This window comes from Meriones unguiculatus, chromosome 12 (genome assembly GCF_030254825.1).
Source record: "Meriones unguiculatus strain TT.TT164.6M chromosome 12, Bangor_MerUng_6.1, whole genome shotgun sequence".
NCBI classification, from domain to species: Eukaryota; Metazoa; Chordata; class Mammalia; order Rodentia; family Muridae; genus Meriones; species Meriones unguiculatus.
This window is the reverse complement of record NC_083360.1, coordinates 87276381-87298375: the sequence shown is the minus strand read 5'-3', so window position 1 is coordinate 87298375 and position 21995 is coordinate 87276381. Positions and strand designations below refer to the sequence as shown.

The 21995-nt window shown below is 41.5% G+C and overlaps 1 protein-coding gene across 4 annotated transcripts in view; it reads right to left on the bottom strand.

The window, feature by feature from the left end:
* The window catches only part of Eps15 (epidermal growth factor receptor pathway substrate 15), a 100534-nt gene that overhangs the window by 27593 nt on the left and 50946 nt on the right, over nucleotides 1–21995 (bottom strand). For 3 of the 4 annotated variants that reach the window (XM_060366109.1, XM_021660807.2, XM_060366111.1), the window contains exons 12-15: nucleotides 21535–21620; nucleotides 9713–9785; nucleotides 1014–1175; nucleotides 502–699 (exon numbers count right to left, since the gene is read on the bottom strand). In XM_060366109.1, coding sequence (XP_060222092.1) covers nucleotides 502–699; nucleotides 1014–1175; nucleotides 9713–9785; nucleotides 21535–21620 — 519 coding nt within the window. The remainder of the gene's footprint in view (nucleotides 1–501; nucleotides 700–1013; nucleotides 1176–9712; nucleotides 9786–21534; nucleotides 21621–21995) is intronic. The other variant, XM_060366110.1, reaches the window with a different exon arrangement.

Genomic DNA, 21995 nt, shown 5'->3' with positions numbered 1-21995 from the left:
CCCACCCACAATAGTTGGGCCTTCCCCATCAATCACTAAGAAAATGCCTTACAGGCTTATCCCTTCTCACAGAAGCATGTTCTCAACGGAGGCTTCCCCTCCCCAGTGACTCCAGCTGTGTCAAGCTAATATAAGCCAGACAACGCAGGCTATTGTTTATAAAAATAGACAGTATTTACTACGAATTTATGTATCAGACACCAGGCTAAACTACCTCATGTTTTGCCTCATTTAATCCTTATAACAGGTAGGCGTGTTAAATCTTCAACTTTAAGATGAAAAAATCTGATACTCAAAGGAGATTCACCTAATAAATGGCAGAGCCAGCATTTAAACCTACCCTTAACTAAAAAGTCGCTATTCTAATCTGCTATGCAAAAGAACAGCCGGCAACTGTAAGGATTAAACAACTGAAGACACAAGCTAGCAGAAAGAGAGGGAGCAGGTGTGAGAAGGTACAAAGGGACAGACAAGGCCACCTGGGCCTGCTGCCCCACTTACTGAACTGACTTCCTGCTGGGACTCCTGGAGGTGCTGCTGAAGAGGTTCCAGCTGAGCCTTTCCTGACTCCACACTTTCTTCCAGTTGTGCTGTTTCTTGTTGGAGGCGACTCAGTTCTTCCCTAGCTTTCCACAGCTCTTCCTCGTAAGTGGAGATCTGAGACTCTTGATTAGTTATTTCGGCTTTCAGGGATGAGATCTGTAAATGGAGATGAGTGAGGGGGGAGGGAATTAAATGAAGGGAGTTTAGGGGAACTTTCGGTGTATTTTGGTAGTGGAAGATAGTGGGGATGGGACTAAGAAACTGGGCGGCAAAAAAAACATTTGTGCAATCAAGATTTTAAAAATACCACCCTTTTAATTTCTACTACAGAGAACCGTAATCCTCATGAACACCCCAACTCCTTCATGAAGCAGCTGCTGCCAAGAGTGCCGCTAACAGTTAGGGAATGTCCTCTTTTTAAACCCGGAACAAGGTGGAGGGAGAGAGCCCCGGAAGCAGCCAGGCTTTACCAGCTGGGCCTCCTCCGCACACTGTCTCCGGACTTCCTTGAGCTGCTCTTCCAGCTGGGCTTTCTGTTGGTCCAGCTCATCCAGCAGCTCCTGTACCTGCTGTTTCTGGGCCTGCAGTTTCTGCAGATTACCACTCTCCCTCTGAACTTCATCTTGAAGATCCTGAAACACAGGAAAACCCACACTTTTACCTCTCTGAGGGCACAGGATGGGGAATCGTTAAGTCTACTTTAAGGGAAAGCACAGTCTTGCTTATTAGATATTTTGTATTAGGGGATGAAAGCACTCAATTTTACAGTCTTCAAGTCACCTCTCCCAGATTTGGATATCCAGTTGGCCTACTCAGATGGGTCCTTGGATGTCTGACTGACTTTGTGACAAAACACAGCTTGCTCTGTCCCCACACCTGCTTTAACCTCCCTCTTCTAGTCCAACCACTCGCCTTCTACCACTTCCTCTTTCCACTTCTCTTTCTCTTACTTTTTGTGTCCACCTGCTAGCAAACCCCTCTTTAAAAACCCTTGTCAGCCAAGTGTGGTGGCACATACCTTTAGTCCCAGCACTCCAGAGGCTGCGGCAGGCAGATCTCTGTGAGTCTGAGGCTAGTCTAGCATGCCGACACATGATAAAGTCATCTGAGAGGACGGAACCTTAATGAAGACAAGGCCTCCATAGTAGCCAGCTGTAGAGCATTTTCTTAATCAGTTATCGATGGGGAGGGCTCAGCCCACTGTGGGTGAGACCATCCCCGGCCTAGCGATCCTGGGTTCTGTGGGAAAGCAAGCCAGTGAGCAGCACCCTCCATGGTCTCTGCATCAGCAACTGCCTCCAGGTTCCTGCCCTGCTCTGAGTTCCTGTCCTGCCTTCCTCTGATGAACAGTGCTGTGGAAGTGTAGGCCAAATAAGCCCTTTCCTCCCCAACCTGCTTTTCAGCCATGGTGTTTCATCACAGCAATGGAAACCCCAAGACACCTGGTCTACGCAGTGACTACCAGGACAGCCAGGGAGAGACCCTGCCTCCCCAAAACAAAAACAAAACACCACTACCACCATCAAAAATCCCACAAGGCCCTGGTTAAACACCAGCATCAAAACCAAAAAGAACAAGTCCAGCTTATATCAGATTCCCTATGTTCTTACTTGCACGTAATAGTGCAAAATGTGGCCTCTTTGGTAGAGAATGCACTTGTCAGACCTTGGGTGGGTTTAGGGAAGAATGGGGTGAAGGCAGAGGCATAGAGAGCTACACAGGAGTAAACCCTGATGTTCCGTAGTGCAGCAGGGTAACTACAGTTCTCAGCAATTAAGCATTTCGAAGTGTCTAGGACTTCCAAAATTACCAACCCAAAAAAAATAATGCTGGTCTGAGTGAGTTTTGCCAACTACCCTCATCTGATCAGCACACTGTATAAACAGGCTGAACTGTCCTACTGCATCCTTAGATATACCTGTAAGTACTATGTGTCGGTTATGTGTCGGTTCAAATTAAGAAAACTCTTTTTTTTTGGGGGGGGGATGGGCCTCATGTAGCCCAAGCTGTCTTGAACTCACATACAGCAAAAGATAGCTAGCCTTGAACTCCGAAGTACTGGAACTACAGGTATACCACCGCAACTGGAAAAAGTGTTTTAAAAGCATAAAACAAATCCTTGTGTCAAATCATATCACATGTCCACTCAAAACCGTTCAGTCTCCATTTCACCGAAACAACAAAGTCCTTAAGCACTTACATTATCCTGCACGCCAACTCAGGCCAACTGCTCTGTCCTTCGCTCAGTTTCTCTGAGCCATGCTGACTATCATGCTGCTGCCTGAACAGGCCAAACATTCAGCCTCTCAACCCTACAGTGTGTTACCACATGCAGGAATTTCTGTAAGAGGAACAGGAACAGGGGCCCTCTCCACCCTGTGCTCCAAAATCCTCAAAGAGCACTACAGCTCCTCTCCACAGCCCTACGCATGCACACACCCACACCCTGCCACAGACCAAAACAATAACGCTTAGGGATTAAAAGAATGGTAAAACAGCTGTCCCTGGGCTGGAAAGATGGCTCAGTGGTTAAGAGTGCCATCTGCTCTTCCAAAGGACCCAGGTTCAATTCCCAGCACCCACATGGAAGCTCACAACTGTCTGTAATGGATCTGACACCTTTACCCTAATGCACATAAATTTTAAAAAATTATTTTTTAAAAAGTTGACTTTATTAGACTGGGCATGGTCTAATAAAGGATATATTATAAAAACAAAAACAAAAACAGCTGACACCATGTGTCCAATTTCTTTTTCCACAACCCTAACAATAATCTGGAAGCTCATATTCTCTAATCATATCTAGTCTTTATAACCATACACACATTGTCTTTCACTGTAAATCCAAAAAAGCAAACTAGCATTTCCCTAAAAAGGCCATGTGAAAAAGTGCTTGGGACACAGTTCTTACTTCTTGAAGCTGAATAAAAAGACGTATATAGTATTACCATATATTTAAAACCATTTATATATATCAAACACAGCAAATGGTAGTAAGAATTCACTGATAGAGAAGTTTCCTTAGTTCTCATGCTTTGGTGTACTTTACATTTAACAATTTGTTACATTTCATTAAGTGTGTGTGTGCGCTCGCTCACGTGCCTATGCGAGTACAGGGAAGGGAGCAACTTTTAAGTCAGGTCTTCCCATAACTATGTGGGTTTCAGGGATCACATTTAGGTCCTCAGGTTTTACCTGATGAGCAATTTTGCTGGCCCTTTATTTTACAAATTTCCTGTGATGTATGCATATATGTCACGTGTGTGCCTGGTGCTGAGTGAAGCTAGAAAAGGCCATCAGGTTCCCTGGACCTGGAGTTACAGGTGGTTGTGAGCCACCATGTGGTTGCTGAGAATTGAACTGAACTTGGGTCTTCTGGAAGAGCAATCAGTTCTCTCTCTCTCTCTCTCTCTCTCTCTTATTTATTATGTATACAATATTCTGTCTGCATGTACACCTGCACGCCAGAAGAGGGCACCAGATCTCACTGTAGATGGTTGTGAGCCACTGGGTGATACTGGGAACTCAGAACCTTTGGAAGAGCAGCCAGTGCTCTTAACCTCTGAGCCATCTCTCCAGCTCAGCCCCCCTTTAAAAATGAAAGTATCACATCTCTGGAGAAACCTCAACAGACTCTTCACTAGCACCAGGCATGCTCATGGTCCACATACATATATTCAGGTAAACACTCATAAAATTGAGAAAGAAACCTTTCAAAAGAAAAGATAAAAATAAAATATTAAAAAAGACTTCCAACACAAATCCACAGCAAAGGATCTTTGTTTCAGTGAGCAGATTTAAAATTAAATCAAAATGAAAAGTTGCAATATATATACCATTATGAGTAAGAAAGAACTTCTACCACAAACCCACTTACTCGGCTACCCTCTTCATGGCAGCTTCTGTATTTGTACCTACATCCACGTCGACTTGGCTATTTTATTCTGGCACCAATCTGCCCATCTTAGAACTATACAAAGACATAAATGCAGCAGCATTCTGCACCCTGGGTCACCCCGTCTCGGGTAGGGGAGGTTCTAGGACTTGGATAATACAGTGGGTCCCGCTTCCTCGACTGCTCTCCTGGTGCTGTGACTACAGAGGGAAGAGGCGTGGCAGCAATGACAGCAGCCAGAACAAGCTCACAAGAATGGTGTGACGTGTTCCCAACTTACTTTAGAACACCACAGCCAGCCTCATCTAAGACCCCCCACTCAGGATAAAAGGTTACCCGAATTGGGACTCTTGGCTTCATTAAGAATGAAATTTCAGGGCTAGAGAGATGGCTCAGTGGTTAAGAGCACTGGGGGCTCTTTCAGAAGTTCTGAGTTCAATTCCCAGCACCCACACAGTTGCTTACAATCATCCATACTGGGATCTGATGCCCTCTTCTGGCATCTAGGTGATCTATAGTTTAGAGCACTCATATATATAAAATAAATAATTCTTTAGGGAAGGAAGGAAAGAAAAAAACAAAGGAAAGAAGGAAGGAAATAAAGAAAGAAAAGAAAGAAAGACAAACATTTCAGCCAGGTGTGGTGACACATGCATGTAGTCACAGCACTTGGGGAGGCAGAGACAGGCAGATCTCTGTGAGTTTGAGGACAGCCTGGTCTACAAAGAGAGCCAAGGACAGCCAGGGCTACACACAGAAACCCTGTCTAGAAAAACAAAACAAACAAAAAAATTTTCAAGAAAATGTCCTGTTTTCTAGAAACTACTCAAGATACTGAAACTGACAAACTCATCCACACCCCACCACATGTCATGAGGAGCTATGCAAAAATAAAATCTAAACACAAAAATCTTAGCATATATTGTTACTAAAATAACTCATCTTAGTGACCTGAGTCTGAGGCGCTACTGAAGAAGTAATTTAACAATTAAACCTACAAAATATCAGCAACATGCAGGTGCCCACTGTGCTCCTAACCACTCCTGCCAGTGGGTTCTGAGTGCTTTCTGTGCTATATTTAATTTCGTGCATAAGTTCAGCGTTTATTTTTATGTGGACAGCTTCCTTAAATAGCTAACAATGTATTTCCAAATATAGTGGAAGACATATGATCCAAAGCAGAGTTTCTAAGCTCAAGAAACTCCTGACATAAAATGGAAGACTGGAATGTGTGTACTGTACTTGTGTATTTGACACTACATTTATGTGTGTGTTTGTGGTATACGCACACAGGCTTGTGTGTGCCTTCTTGTGTCATGCAGATTTGCAAAGGTCAGAGTTGGATTCAGGTGTCTAGCTAGATGACTCTGCATGTTGACCCTTTGACACAGGGTCTCTCTCAGCCTAGAGTTAGACTGGTGACCAGCAAACCACAGTGATCCCATCACCACTCTCTACTCTGCTGGGGTTCTCAGCGTGTGCAGTAATGCCAGGCTTTTCAGGAGGTCCTGGGAATTCTAGCGTGGGTCTTCATGCTTGTACAGCATGCACTGTTACCCACTGAGACATCTCCTCAGCAGGCGTGTGTACATGTGTTCGTGTCAGTAATGCAAAAGAAAAGTACTGAAAGAAATAGCAAGTCCAAACTTGAAGCTATTTTTTCCCCCAACAAAGCTTATTTTAGATAGCCTGACTTTCAAATAATAAGCACTAAAATGGCAACCTGGAAATATACAACTGGCATTCAGGGAGCAGATATGGTGAACAGTCATGAGTATCAGCGTAACTGGGAGCAGGGAGAAGAAAAGAAAAAAAATATTTCAAGATGTGCGCTCACAGACCACACAAGAAGGAAAAACTTAGAAAATCAATATTCTACTTTAAAGTAGAGAGCACATATAAATATAAAACCAAAATCTTGGTTGAAATGCAGCTCAATGAGGGAACACGTGTCTAATACGCACAAGGCTTTGAGGTCAATCCTCAGCACCGAAACAAAAACAAGACCAACCCCAAAGTTCCAGGTGGAGTTAGCAAGCTAGCTCAGCAGTTAAGAGCACTTACTGATCTTGCATGGGACCTCGGCTCATTTCCTAGCACCCACATGGCAGCTCACAACTGCCTATAACTGGTTACAGGAACCAGACACCCCACCCCAAGCCCCACAGACACGGTGCACATACGTATGCGCAGACAGAACACATAAAATAAGATAAATAAAATCTAAGGCTCTTGGCTTTTAATTTTATGCTTGAGCTAGGAATCTGTGTAATCCTCTTTATGAGCTAGAGAAACAACACTCACAGAGACAACAGAGGATACTCAACAACAGGCTCATCTTCCACTTCTTTTCTAGCACCTACATTAGAAAGTGGAGTCAGAAAACAGAGCCAAGAGTACTTCCTCAGAGTCTGCAGGTTAACAACAGCTCTAGTAAATGGCTGCTTACCAGAACAACTAGAAAAGTAGCATTGAAAGCAGGCCACAGTTTGGAGATGGAAGCAAGGGAATCAGGAGGTCTGGGTCACCCTCAACTACAGTGAGCTCAGTGTAGGCCTAGATCCACTGTGTAATTCAAATGCTGGTTTCTGCATCCCCATATCTGGTTGCAATCCTAGTTCTGAGACTCTCCTGTCTCAATGTTGTATAATTACTACCCCCAACTGTCCTGATATGGAATTAAACAGCTTACAGCCAATCACTGAGCAGGGGAGAGAACACAACTTCCTGCCAGCCAGGGGAAGAGGAAGTGGGGGATTCAGGCTCAGGAGAGGGCCTGGGGCAGCAAAGCTACAAAGTGCGGGTATCCCTGGGATGCATGCTGGGAGGAGACCAGATTACCTTAGAGCATGAAGAACCGAGTAAAACTGCTTGGTTCTTGTGCTGTGAGGCTTATTAAAACTATACAAGAGAGTCTCAGTTATTTGTGTGATAGCCGGGTTAAGAGAAAAACCGACAGGTCAGAGAGCAGAGATCAGCAGGACAGGACTTGGAACCAGGAGGAAAGATGAACCAGACCTAATATATGACTAAAAGCAAGTATAATGTTAGAAATTCTGAATGGTAGGACTATGCATGCTTAGAGGTTTAGGATGGAGTAATCATTGCCCAGCATTATGCTCTAGATTAATTAAATAAGTCCTAGTCTCTGTGTGGTGATTTGGGTATACAGCTCTTTTAGGAATAACCGCTGTTAAACTAAAACTTAATCAATAATAAATATTAATAACCTAAAAAAAGAGAAAAACTGACAAACACTGTTTTATAAAAATAACATTAACAGTCCAATGCCAGCCTGAGTTACATAAAACCCTGTTTCAAAAAAGAAAAAGATAAGAAAGTACTGAAAGTTGAAATTACAGATTTTAACTACCAGTGTTACTCCCAGTCTGTACCTTGTTACTAAAGGGTAAATCAGAGCTAATTCAGTTGGCAATAAATTCCATTTGTTACCAAATTTGCTAAGTCTTTTTTATGTTTCAGAAAACAGAAAACGTTTTCTAAGCACAAAAAAATGATCACAATTGAGGTGTTTCAGTTGCATGTATATATATATACATATATATGTATAAATTTATATATACATATATTTATAAATTATCATCATTCTTGGTCTAGCATCTCATTACCACTGATAATACAGAGATGAGTCTACTAACCCAGAATGTTCATTAATCTCAGGGTTACTTTTCAGTGAATTTATTTTCAGCCATCAGTGCTTGTTGTACAGTAAGCAAGCTCAGAAATGCCTCCTATTTAGAAGTACCCTATGCAAAACCAATTTAGATCTCAAGTGCCAATAAAACATTTTGGATCTCACAAAACTTAGTGTCCTTTAAGCAAGATGAGCAAAAACATTATGGAGAAATCTTAGCAATACACCTTCTATAATTGTAAGAAACTGAATGTTTGAGGATATTCAAGGAACAATATAAATTTTAGTTCTGTACTAAACTGGCTACTGAAATCTCCATCTAGTTTGTTTTTCCCTACAAATGTACTCATGTAACAAAATATCATCTACCACAAGAACCTGTATATTTTAGAGTAGCAGCCGGTTAAATCTAGATGTTGTCTACGATTATACCAGTGACTATACATACTTCAGATTAAAAAAAAAAAAAAAAAAACTTCTGTAGATTTTTGTCCTCTGTTTCCAAATTGTGTCCAGTAATAACTATCAAAATTAAATTTTAGTGTCTGCATTTCTCAAGATGCTAAAAATTACACAGAACAACACAATTCAAACAGTTTACCTGCCCACACCCAGTTTCATTAACAGAAAGAGAAATGTTGGTTATAACTCTCTTGACTTTCACAGCACTTTCAGAAAAATTCCAATAAATATAATAAATGCAGTCATATAATCAGAGTCAACTATCAAATACAAGCCTCTCTGGCTTCCTTGAGCCTTCAGTGAATCATCTTCCCCACCCTAGCATGGTTCTCCTCTAGCAAAACGAAAGGCTGGATCTAACAAATTTCAGTTCCTCCCCATTTCAAACCATGAGCACAAGAAGGAAAACCTAACACATACGTGACACATTAGGAAGTGCTCATCCAGGAGCGCCTCCTGGCAGCTGCTCCCAGTGCCCACACATCTAACCTCCTAAACAGCATTCAGAAAACATACTCCAGTAACATGGCCACAGGAAACACTGCTCAACACTGTTTTTAATGTTTAAAACACTGTGCCACATTCCTCATATAGAAAGAGGTCTATTATATTCTCTGTTAATAAAGTTACTAATACAACACAGAAAAAATGGATTAAATCTCTTTATGACAAAGTTACAGACATTTTGGCTACAAAGCAATTTGTAAGATGTTATTTTAAATCATTCTCTATCATTTCCCCCCCTCCCAGTGACATGCAAAACAGTCTTTGAAAACAGTAGGTCTCCCAGCTGACAAAAACCTTACATGCATGAAAAAAAATTTGGTTTTTGATGATGATCCAATTTAATTTTATTGGAGTAAGTAGCAATATTTATAAAGTCATCTGATGTTATATTTAATGAATAGTATGCAGGTAAAGATCATTAAAATATTTTCAAATCTAGAAATATGTGCTTAAAAATACTGCTTTATCACTGCAGCATGATCTTTAAAGGCCAGAATTCAGAGCAACAACCATCATTTTAAAAAAGAGACACTCTGTCAAGCAAATCTTAGGTATTCCCTAGACCTAAGATCATGTCCATCAAATAGTAAATACATTTACCGTGAACATTCCTTCATCAGAATAGAGCAGTGCACTGACAGCCCACTTACCTGGACCTCACTTGTCCTCTGCTTAACCGTGTCTTCCTTCTCTTTAAGGTCCTGTTCCACATTGTTCTTCTCCCTAGAAGACCAGCAAACAATGCAAGAGTATCTGAGAACATCAGCTACAGCTGGTATGGCTATCCATCCTCCTAATCCTGAATCGCTTTTTAAATACATGTTGAAACATTCAATTTTTAAATGAAGGGCAGAATCTTCTACCCTCTTTAAATTATTTATGAAATAAAAATCAATATAAGCTGTTTGTAAAAAAAAAAAATAATAATAAATTGCCTCCTCACTAAAATGTGTTGAAAAAAAAAGGATAGATTAAGAAAGGAAGAAGCAAAAACTAATCAATGGACCGCTCAGGTTTCACTGATCTCACTGTTGCTATGGTGATATGGTCCAATGAAAACTGCGGGTGAAGGAAAGGAGGAGTTGCATCAGCTCTCCAAGTTTAACCCTTCACTATCACTGTCCTATTATTAAATAAGAACAGCTGGTAGAAACAGTCACGTATGTGTTAATTTACCTTAACTCATCAGTGTACATCAATTTTAGATGCAACAACATAGAAAAATGTAAAAGACTGGTAATATACAGGTAGCATGTTGTCTGAAATATCAGGTCTACTCCAAAAAGGTTCCTTGGAACTACCTATGAAAGCCAATAGGTAAGTATACAAATTGTGTACATTATGTTTAAGAACAGTCCAGAGGAGTGTTATATCTTCTCCTCCAACCAAACACACACGGCTCTCCCTTGAAATAGCCTCCCAAATTCCTATGTTCCTCAACAGAGCTGGAGCCATAACGAATGAATTTCAGAAAAACTTAAGATTTAAATTACAAAATAAAGCGCTACACAGGGGAGGGGAGAAGGCAATATGGAGAGAGAAGACAGCATTAAGAAATCTCCTAGGCTAGTATGGCCGTTCACCTTACAGGGTCATGACCATGTCAAATAACTAACACAACTATGTATCTTACAGAACCCAAACATAAGCTCAAGTGCCATTAGCTGTATTATAAAGGAGAGTGAGAAAACTACACCAAATAGGTAAGGCAGAAATTACATGCTTATCTGTATGTCTCATCTTGTTAAAGCGAGACTTTGAAATTCGCAGCATGAAACCAGCTGTTTTGGATATGTAGGTACAATGATCTCAAGGTCTGTATGAGAAAAAAAGACATGAGAATAAAGCTTTCTGTACACTGTACTTTTAAACACCTGAGATGGCCAAGGAACTCAACTAACCGTTTGTCAGGTGGGTTGCAATGTGGGTCGCAATGTCGTGGAGATTTTAAACAGTCCCTTACCATTCCAATCACTGTTCCAGCCTTCTTCTCACCCCGATACACTGTGCAGAAGACAGCCCCCCCACCTCCAGCTCTTATCAAATTAGATGAAATTGGAAAATAGAAAAATCACAAGAGGAAAAAATCTGAAAATACACCACCAACTCTGCTAGCTAAATCTTAGAAATGTTTTTCTTTCCCTCTGTATGTGAGCAGATGAGTGTTTTCAGTCCTGCTGCAGTATGTCGGCATGAAAATCTAGCGCCCTTCCAACCTGCACCCCAGCTCCATGCCCCAAATTCTCAGAGAAATTCCACACAAGGTCAGCATCACTTCAGCTCTGTCTGAGACAGTAGGTAACAGAGACAGAAAGCATGCTATTGTACTGGAGACCGCCACCGCACACACCAGTGCGCATCACTGACATTCTTCCTGCTGCTCTTTTAAGTCTTGTCACTGACAGCGTCTGTTCAACCCTCCCTGCTCTGCTGCTCTGTTACTCATAGTGCCTGTTCAAGACAAAATGTGCACACAGGAGCAGAGCTGTCAGAAGGCACTGAGCTGACTTGCAGTAGTGCACACAGAAGAATGGCAGAGCAAAGGAAGCACGCTTGGTGGGGAAGAAAAAGAGATCACCAAGACTGGGGCTCCTCGCAGCAAGCAGTCTGCTTGACTAAAATGGAGGATGCCTGAAGAGTATATAGACTGCTGCTTATAATTTATGGTATTTGGAGGAGAAACAATGGAAATATCTCTAAACGTATACTAAAGACTACACTCCACTAAATAAAATATGAGAACCTTTAGAAACACTTTCTTAGCTCAGAGATCAATAAAACTTAACTTCCAATTCATGTTTATCCAAGTAAAATTCTAATCCCTTTAATAATTCCTTCAATTATATGGTCAAAACTAAGTACTATAACATAATATTAGCCAACATATAAAAATTAATTTAGCTTATAATATCAGAAACACCAAACTGTTATTCTATTCTCTTGAAATAACTCTTAACCTCTAACGACACTTTTATTTTCAAGTAATTAAAAACATTTAAATGTACATTTAGATGCATGAAAATTGATCGGCTGTATTTCTTACATTCTTTTAAAAACACACAAATATTTTTCTAAAGGTAAACAACCAATATAAAACATTAAAAAAGTATATGCATTTCTATGTAAGTTTTTATGCATATGTGCACACGTATTCCTGTGTATATGAGCAGGAGAACAGTGCAGTTTGTGTGTGGGGCCCAAGGCGGGTGACCCCTCCCCAGCACAGTGCGGCTGGTCTCTCACTCGCGCCTACATACCTAGTCTACCCAGATGCTTGCTCCGGAGACACCCTCTCCTCCCACACTGAGGTTACAGGTAGGGCATCGACCTCCCAGAGTTAACAGTGGTGCTGGGTATCAAGGCCTCCTCCATATACACTTGCTTGAGCCATCTCCTCGGCTCCCAACACAGTCTTTAACATACTTGAAAAACTGTTCAAGGCCACAAGTAAAAGTGATATTCAGCTTCTCAAGCAGCCTCCAATAAATCATATGGATAATAAAGAAGTAATTTCCAGAAAGGAGAGAACTTGTCCTAATCATGCTTTATTGGATTATCTCTGCCCTATTTACTCCCACATACTTGCACATGCTGACACATCCACAGTACCAATGCTACAGAAAGAGGAAGGGATGGAACTCCCTGGCATTTGAAAGGCTCACTATTTTGATTCTGTGTAGCTTCATACCGGACCCACCAAGGAAAGTAAGGCTCACACTCCACTTTCAGAGGCCTGTGGTAAATAACTGCAGAAACTTAACATGAGGTCAAATGCAAGGGCCATCAGGTTAAGAAAACCTGAGTCCACAATTTACTTCTATTTTTCTGGGCTTAGTCTGTAGAAAGGATAGAGGGAGCCATCTGTCTTGACATTGATAAGATGCCAGGAGCATCACATACAGGATTAAATCACTTTCCATATAGTTCTCAGATAAATATTGTCATTTTTATGAACATAGCATCCATCATTTTCTAAAACTAAAAAGTATTCAAAACTAGAAAGCTTGTGAAAACTCCCAAAGCTGCATTTTTTTCAAAATGTGTATATTAAGAAACTAAACTACCAATTTTTATTGCAAGTAAAGGGAAGCACACCATTCTCATTAAATAATCTTCAGTGAGGTACCTGAGTCTTAGAGTAAGAAAAAGAATAAAACCCAGGAGACCTGGATTCTAATCTAGCCTTCTACGAAAGCATCATTCCAACAGAGGCCAAGTCATAGTCTTCATATGCAAATGCTAATAATCTTCACTATCTTGAATTAGGATGGAAAAACATACATGATATAAACTACAGGCTTTGAGTCTAAGTATGAGTCATACTTAAACAATGATGATGGAATACTTTTTAAACCTATAGAAAGGACTCACGGTTACAAGGCAATGTTAGAAAACCATCTAAGGGCTCAGTGGTACAGGGTTTAGGACACATGCATGAGGCAGGTGCAATTCCCACTAAAGGAGGCAGGGAGGGAAGAATGGAGAAAGGGAGAGAAGGAGGCAGGGAGGTAGGGACAGAGGGAGACACGTTTAAACTGCTGAGAAGAAAAACTGTCAATAAAGAATTCTGTACCTGCCAGGCAGGGCAGACACATACTTGTTAACTCCAGTACCCAGGCAGCAGAAACAGGCAGACCTCTGTGTGTTCCAAACAAGTTCCCAGACGGCAAGAGCTACTAAGTTAGATCTGTCATTAAAACAAACAGCAACAAAACCCTGTACCTGACAAAACTGGCCGTCAACTATCCCACGTAAACAAAACTAGTAGGACTGTACTATAAGAAACGCCAACAAGAGTCCTTCAAACTAAAGCTTACGACAACGTAAATGTTTCCAGTAAAGGCAAATATGAGCAAAATACCATAAATTACATTACTATAATTTTGATGTGCAATTTCATTTTACATTTTCTGTGAGACTTAAATGATAAATGCAGGGGCGGGAGAGATGGCTCAGAGGTTAAGAGCAATTCCCAGCAACCACATGGTGGCTCACAAACATCTATAATGAGACCTCTGGTGCCCTCTTCTGCCCTGCAGATGTACATGCAGGCAGAACACTGTATACATAAATAAATAAAATGTTAAAAAATGACAGGTGCATTAAAACATGTTAAGAAACACAATCCATAAAAATATAATCTGTAAAATCAAGAAACTAAAAAGAACCAGGGTTTTTCTATCTAACTAAAGTAGGTTATATATCAATTCCAATTAAGTTCAGATTGGGAGCTAGGGCTGTAATTCAGTTGGCAGGCTTTGTGTAGCATGCAGAGAGCCCTGGGATTGGTCAACCCAGTACAGCACAAAACTGGACACCTTGGCACTCACAGTTGTGAATCCAGGACTCAGGCGGTAAAGACAGAAGTTCCAAGTTCAAGGTCAGCCTCAGGACAGCAAGTCTGAAGTCACACTGAGCTATGTGAGACCTTGTCTCAAAACAAGAGAGAGGCTGGGACTAGGGAGCTAAGTGGAGATGGTTGGTATGACCATGGACCATCAAGGACAGGGAGCCTGTCATCTTTGCTTGTGCTTCTTTATCACAACGTGGCGTCAACTATCCCAAGGAGCAGAACTGAACGGGATATGGACATGTGCCACAGAGTTCCAGGACATGGTCTAAGGAAATGTAGAGGGGTGAGGGGCCTTCACCCTGGACCTCATATCTCCTACCCATGACAGCACACACAGCAACTACATCTGCAGTTTGACAGCCTTGATTTCCCCAAAGTCTTTCTTAGTCCTATAGGGCAAGAAGCTGGCACTGAATAGAGCCTACGGAAGAGGCTTTTCCTTTCTGTTCTTTCTCCCAACACACACAAAATACATACACACACACACACACACACACACACACACACTAAATTGTCCAATTCCGGAAGATTAAAAAGTTATGGAGATTACTGATGATAGCAGTAATAAGCATACTTAATGTTCAAATGTACAGCATGGACTACACCTGTGGTCCCAGCTACTTAGAAGGTCTGGGCAGAAGGATTCCAAGTTCAAGGCCTCTATGGACTATATACACAGGGAGTTTTCCATCAGCCTGGCAACTGAGCAAGATCCTGATTCAGAAAAGAAAAAAATGTAAAAGCTGGAGATATACAGCTCACTGGTTGAGCACTCCCAGAAACCTCAGGATCAATCTCCAGCATTATACAAAAGACAACAGTTAAATGAACTTTATGTTGCAAGCATTAAGGGTTAAAATTACTGGAAAAGAAATAGGAGAGGTGAGAGTCTCTGGGTGGACTAAGCATGTCTGGCTGGAAGAGGCACGTGTGGCGAGGTCAGCTGAAAGGGGGCGTCAGTGGTGATCACAAGTGGCAGCACGCAGAACTGCAGCACACAGGAAATGCTGAGCCCTGGAGGTTCCTACACCAGACTGAGACCTTGTTTTTGAGCTGCAAATGACAGTATTGAACAATATGACTCTTCTTTCCTTTTTGGCTTGCGGAAAAGAGGGGAAGTGGAGGCTTTTATTACTCAACAGCTGATGACAACTGCTGGAAAGGCAGCAGAACAGCCTGACTTTAGAAACTGTTTAGAAGTCTACAGCGAGATTAGAGCACTAACTAAACACAGCTGATGGCTAGTTTCAGCCTTCTATTCAAATGAGGCTAAAGGTTAGGTAGCTTTTTATTCTGAGTTGATTAAAACTTAAGTTTGAGGACAGATGCTGACTTTTACTTAAGGTTTTTAATTTCTCTAAAATTGGAGTTGGGGCCCTATTTATATTCTGTTGGAAGAAATAAGTTATAAAATAAATAGTTGTAAAATATTAAGATAAGGGCTGTGAGCATTTAAGCACGTCTGATATATATGGATGGCTAACTCTCTGAGTTCTGGGAGGCTGGCTGTTTTTCTGGTTTTAAACTGATTTATTTTTGATTTTCCGTGTTGTGTATGAATGGGGGGGGTACACATGTGTACTGTATGTGTGCAGGTGCCTGCCAAGGCCAGAAGAGGCTTCAATATCCTGGACCTGGAACTACAAGTCAAGTGTGAGCCACCTGCTGTGGCTGCTGTGAACTCACAGGATCTCTGTAAGAGCGAGCGCTCTCAAGCGCTGCACCATCACTCCGGATGGGGGCTGGCAGCTTTAATGAGCCCCTTTTTCCCCCTTGAAAAACAAGAAAATATACCCATGGGCATAATTTATTGAAAACAGAGCCTAAATGCAATCTGATAAAACAAACTTGGGAGCTTGGCTTATACATAACCAAAGCACAGGACCCAAATTTAGATGATTTATTTTTCGAAGAAGAAATAAATGTTTTTTTTTTTCCAAACAAAAAAAAAATATTTGCCATTTTTATCCACAAGGACAAAAATATAAAAGAAGCATAAACCCGGAATTTGGTTTTCCTAACCATTTTATAGAGATAGCGATATTGTTGACCAAGATGAATTTACAATATACCTAGGAAAAACCCAGCATACTGCATGGCCTACAATGGATGCTAAATAAACTTCAGGAACTATTATTAAGATCATTCTATTATTTAGCAGCATAAAACCACATTTAATGGCTTTTTTTTTTTTCTGTCTCAAAACATGGTCTTTTACTATATAGCGGTGGCTATCCTGGAACTCAATGCAGGGACCAAGCTGACCTTGAACTAACAGAGACTGACCTACTTCTGCCGTCCCAGTGCTGGGGTTAAAGGTGTGTGGCACCAAGTGAGTTATTCCCTGGGTTGTTAGAGGTGGCAACAAAGCACACAAACTGATTACACTTGGCCCTTACCCTGGTGGAGACTGGCACTCTTAACCCCCTGATCCTAAAATGTCTTCTTTCTCTTTTCTTTTAAAAAATTCATTCACTCATTCATTCATTCATTCATTCATTCATTCATTCATTCATTCACGAAGGGTTCCTTTACATATCCCTGGCTGTCCTGAAACTCATAAGGCTCTCTTTAAAAATCTTTTTATGTGTGTGTCTGTGATAGGTCTCACTATGTAGTCCAAACTGGCCTTGACCTTGTGTTCAGCCTGGAATCAATGTGCTGGAATTACAGGCATCGGCCACTCTACACCACTTGCAAAAACTTTTAAAAGTATTTATGAACTTAATCTACATTAGTTATTCATTGCTGCACAATGACTCATATGTGTGGTCAACAGTATCTCTGTGTCTGTGAGCGGGAATTCATGAGGCTAAGAGTCCCCTCGGTGGTAGAGGTTTGTTCAGTACACATACAGCCTGATCTGACCTCTGCAAAAACAACAACAACAACAACAACAACAACAACAAACAAACAACAAAGCTCCTGTGGCCAGACAGGACTCAGGTGGCTCTTGAGAGGTGAAAGCAGAGGTTGGCAGAGTTTGAGGCTAAAAGATCCATTTCTAGGGTGTCAAAAGTTGTTATTATTGTTTTAAATTAGTTCTTCAATATAAACCACACAGAAGCCTGCATATGAGGAACAGAATGGCACGGGCATGATAATGCCTAGACCAACACATCAGCCCCATGGGAAATTGGCAAATCCTCCCTGCCCCTCCCCACCCCACCCCGCCCTCATGAAGCTCCGAAGGATGGCAAAGCCTGCCTCTAGTCCCTGATACTGACCACCTGCAGACTGCGCCTATCAAGATTAATTACACCTTACTTCTTGTTCAGCTGTATAAAATAGGCTGCCTCCTAGTGCAGTTAAACGTAATACTCTGATCTGTTCACCTGTGTATGATAAGCACACTGAACTTCCCGGGTGCTGCGGCTTCTCCATCCAGGAGCCCGGCCCACCCAATACCGGCTTTGTAGTCTCTGGAGGTCCCTCTGCGTGCATCTTTCCTTCCCTCACTGCCCCTGGGTCAATCCCTGGGGCTATGCAAAGACACGGTACTAACTGCGGCCCTGGCTATCTTCAGTCCGTTGTAAACAGCATCTACTGAGCCCCTCTCCTGTAAGTCTCTGCTGTAAGGGTGAGCTGAGTCCTGGGGTGACTGATCACCTGTACTGACCTGCCATGTTCTTGCACTGACAGTCAGGTTTGGGTTTGCATTTCTATTTTACAAGGAAACGGAAACACCGACAGTTAAGAAAACATGATCAAATCAGGCTAGTGAGATGGCTCAGTGGGTAAAGTGTGACAACATGACTTTAATCTCCAGGACAAACATGGTGGAAGAAGAGAAAAGACTCCTCCCACAAGTTATCCTCTGACCTCCATGTGCACATACCACCCCACACACTAAATAAGTGTGAAAAAAGTAAACTTGACAAAACAATGTCACATGATCTAGGAATCTAGTTAAAAGTTTACCACTGAGGTCTTGTACTGCATAGCCTCGTCTACAGCAAGAAACAGGAGCTGGAAAGGTCGGTGGGAAAGGTGCCTGCTGCCAAGCCCGACAACCAGAGCCCTAGCCTGCCAGTTGTCCTCTGAACCTCCACTATATTCTGTGACATGCACATACACCTCATGCTCTCATTGAACAAATAATTTAAAATCATTAAATCAAGTAAAGCTCCTCTTCCTCTTCCGGGATGCTGCAAGAATTCAACATAAGAATTTCTATAAAGTGGATGCACCACAACAGCCAGTAACCATTAAAATTACCCATCTTGTTTTCTGGCCCCAAACCACGGTAATGAATAGATAGGCCTGGCAGGATGTGGCTTTTGCTGAAAGAACAGACAAGAAGGAAGTAGAATCTAGCAGAAGTCACAATATTACCTCCTGTCTCAGCATAAATTCGCATGACCACACATCCAAGAGACTGAAGTAGTCTCAGGTTTTTGTACCTTCTCTTCTAGAAGAGTTTCTCTTAGGGGGCTGGAAAGGTGACTCAGTGGTTAGGAGCACAAGCTGGCCCTGATGATGACTTGAGTTCCGCTCCCAGCACTCACTGCCTCTAACTCCAGCCCCACTGGGATCCTGCACCTTTGGCCACCATGGGCACCTGATTCACATGCACACAGCCACACACATAACTAAAAATAAAATAAATCTAAAACAGAATAAAACCCCCAGAACTTCTTACTCGGAATCCATCTTACTGGGGATCCGTCAACAGCTTTTAAGAATTGGCTAGACACAGCAGTGCACACATTCTGCCTCAGCACTCAGGAGGCAGAGGCAGGTGAGTATCTATGAGTTTAAAGCCAAGCTGGTCAACAAAGTGACTTCTAAGACCCACTAGGGCTACACAGTGAGACCCTGTCTTGAAAAAATAAAAAAAATAAAAAAAATAAACAGATAAAGTTTCTAGAAGTGGAAAAAGGGCAACTATCAACCCAAAGATTTTGAGAACAGCTTAACAAGAGACATTTAACTTGGGCCATAAACCATGAATATATGCTTAGTGTGTTAAAGGTATGTCCAGGCAAATGAAGACAGTGAAATCAGAGACAAGAAACAGGAGGAGAGGTGGCAGGCTGAGGTGAGAGGCAGTGCACCCACCGGCACCATGTGTTAGGGAAAGAAGCGGTAGAGTTGAATGTAAACGTGCTGACAGGCTGCTCTGTTTGAACATCTGTAGCTGGTGTTGGTATTTGTGAGGCTGTGGGAAGGGTGGTGTGGCTGGAGGAGTAGGGCCTCTGGGAGTGGGGCCTCTGCTTTCTGGTCTGGCTGCTGTATGAGAAGCTCCGCAGCCATTCCCACCATCCAGCTTGCCTTGCTATGATGGGCTGAACCCTCCCAGACTGTGAGCCAATAGAACTCTTCCTCCCTTCCGTTACTTCTGCCACATACTTCCTCACAGTGAGGAGAAAGGTGAGTAACAACAAAGTAAAACAGCACCCTGCTGAGTGCTGTAGGTAAAAAGAGCAAACAATACATTAAGAAACAATATACTGTGGGAGGTATCTGAGAAGAAGGGCCAGGATGACAGGGAAAATGCTATAGGCTTTTTGTTGTTTTTGGAGAAAGGGTCTCTCTATATATCCCTGGATTTCCTGGAACTCTCTCTGTAGACCAGGCTGGCTTTAAATTCAGAGATCCACCAACCCCTGCTCCCTGAGTGCTCAGGTTAAAGCACCTATGTGCTCTGCAGGGGAGCACCGTGAAGGAAGAGCCCTTTATGTGGCAATCATGAGACCAACTAAGATCTAAGGCCAGGGAGTTCCTGGGGATCTGAGGAGTATATCCTACTTCAACTGAAGTCTTGGGAATCAAACATTTTCATCTCTAACGCAATGACAGGGCCAGTGGGATGGCACAATGGGTAAGGCACTTGCCACAAGCCTGCCAACCTAAGTTTGATTCTCAGAGCCCACCTGATGGGAGGAGAGAACTGACGCTGGGAAGCTGTGCTCTGGCTTTACATGTGCGCCACAGCACATTCACGCACACAAATACAGAAATAAAATTAACAGATGGCAAAAAACTAATAATAAAGGTGGAATCCTCCATCAGAGAGTAATTTAGTAAAGTCACATATCATATACACATTCATTCTAACATGTAAAGACCTAAAGACAAAATCTCAAGAGTAAAAACTTTTGTACAGAAAAATAATTGTATTCACAACAATGAAAGGCTAGGTATATAATAAAGTATCTTAAAGAGTTGGGGACCTAATGCAAGCTTAAAAAAATTAAACTTTAATAGGTACAGCTTTAGTATAGGTAAATGAGTCTTACTGTGACATGGCAAGGTGACATATGAAAGTATGCCCATGTTACAGGTCTCACTTGAAACAGAAAATATTTTGACAGATGTCATTTCATACACAGATGTATCACACATTGATAAAACGTGACTACAACCTAAGACAAGGTTTGGAACTCTTTAGCTTTCATAAGATAGTCACAAAATGTTAGGTGTGTACTCATAGGCTAGCTGTTATCAGTCACATGGGACAGTCGTAATACCATAGCTACTCAAGCTTGGTAGAAACCGAACCGCTCAAACGTAACAAATATTAAAAATGGCAGGAAAAGCAAACTGTTTTATCTATGGTGCTCTGATTCTCACTAAAATAGCTGTAAAGGCATTTTATACACTCAACAACTGTGAAAGTCAAGAAGGCAAACTGTGCAACACTGGAGAATGTATGTATCTACATCAGCTTGAGGGACTTGGACAGATATTTTCCTATCTAGCTGTTTAAACGTTAATACACATACAAGCAAGCAGGAATGTTTAATGGAGCATTTACGGGCCTTGGGAAAATCAAATCTAAACATTATTACAGACACAGTAACTCAATGTATACTTCTGTTTTGAAACAAAGTAATAAAAAGGTATGATGTGTGTGTTTGTGTGTATTCATGTGGGTACATGCACATATGTGTGGGTGTGAAAGTAAGAGGGTCAACAGTGGACATCTTCCTCAATCATTTGCCTTATATTTTAAAAAAGCATTCTGATTTCATTTAAGCAGAAATATGGTCATTAAGTCAAGTAGCATTTATCAAAATATGCATTAGAAATGAGGACATATATGTAATACATATATATTGAACATATAATCTGTGTCTGCACTTACTAAGCCAGCTATAATTTTACTTTACATACCTCTGCAGGTCAACTATTTCATTGTTAAGGGTATCTAGTTCCTTAATAGCAGAGAAATCTGCAACAGGACTTGATCCTATGATGTTCTAAAAACAAAACAAAAGTCACAGTTATACATTACTACTATAAACACTAAGCACTAAAAATGCTAGAAGCTATACTGGGAATCAAGCTTTCATTGCACTACATCATTAGGACTTTAAACCTATTTAATGAAATACCCAGCACAACCTTATATACATAATTGTAATTACACATATGTACTTGGAAATTAAGACAGTCTCTCACATTCTCCAGAAAGCTATTGTGAACCCAACACCTCAGACACCATTGCTTCTGCCAAGTGATCCTAGTCTACCCAGAATTCTGTAGTAAATAAAACATATGCTAGATTAGAAATTAATTTCTCCACTGATATGTGTTATTTATCAGCAAGAAGTACAGAATAAGTACACAAATTT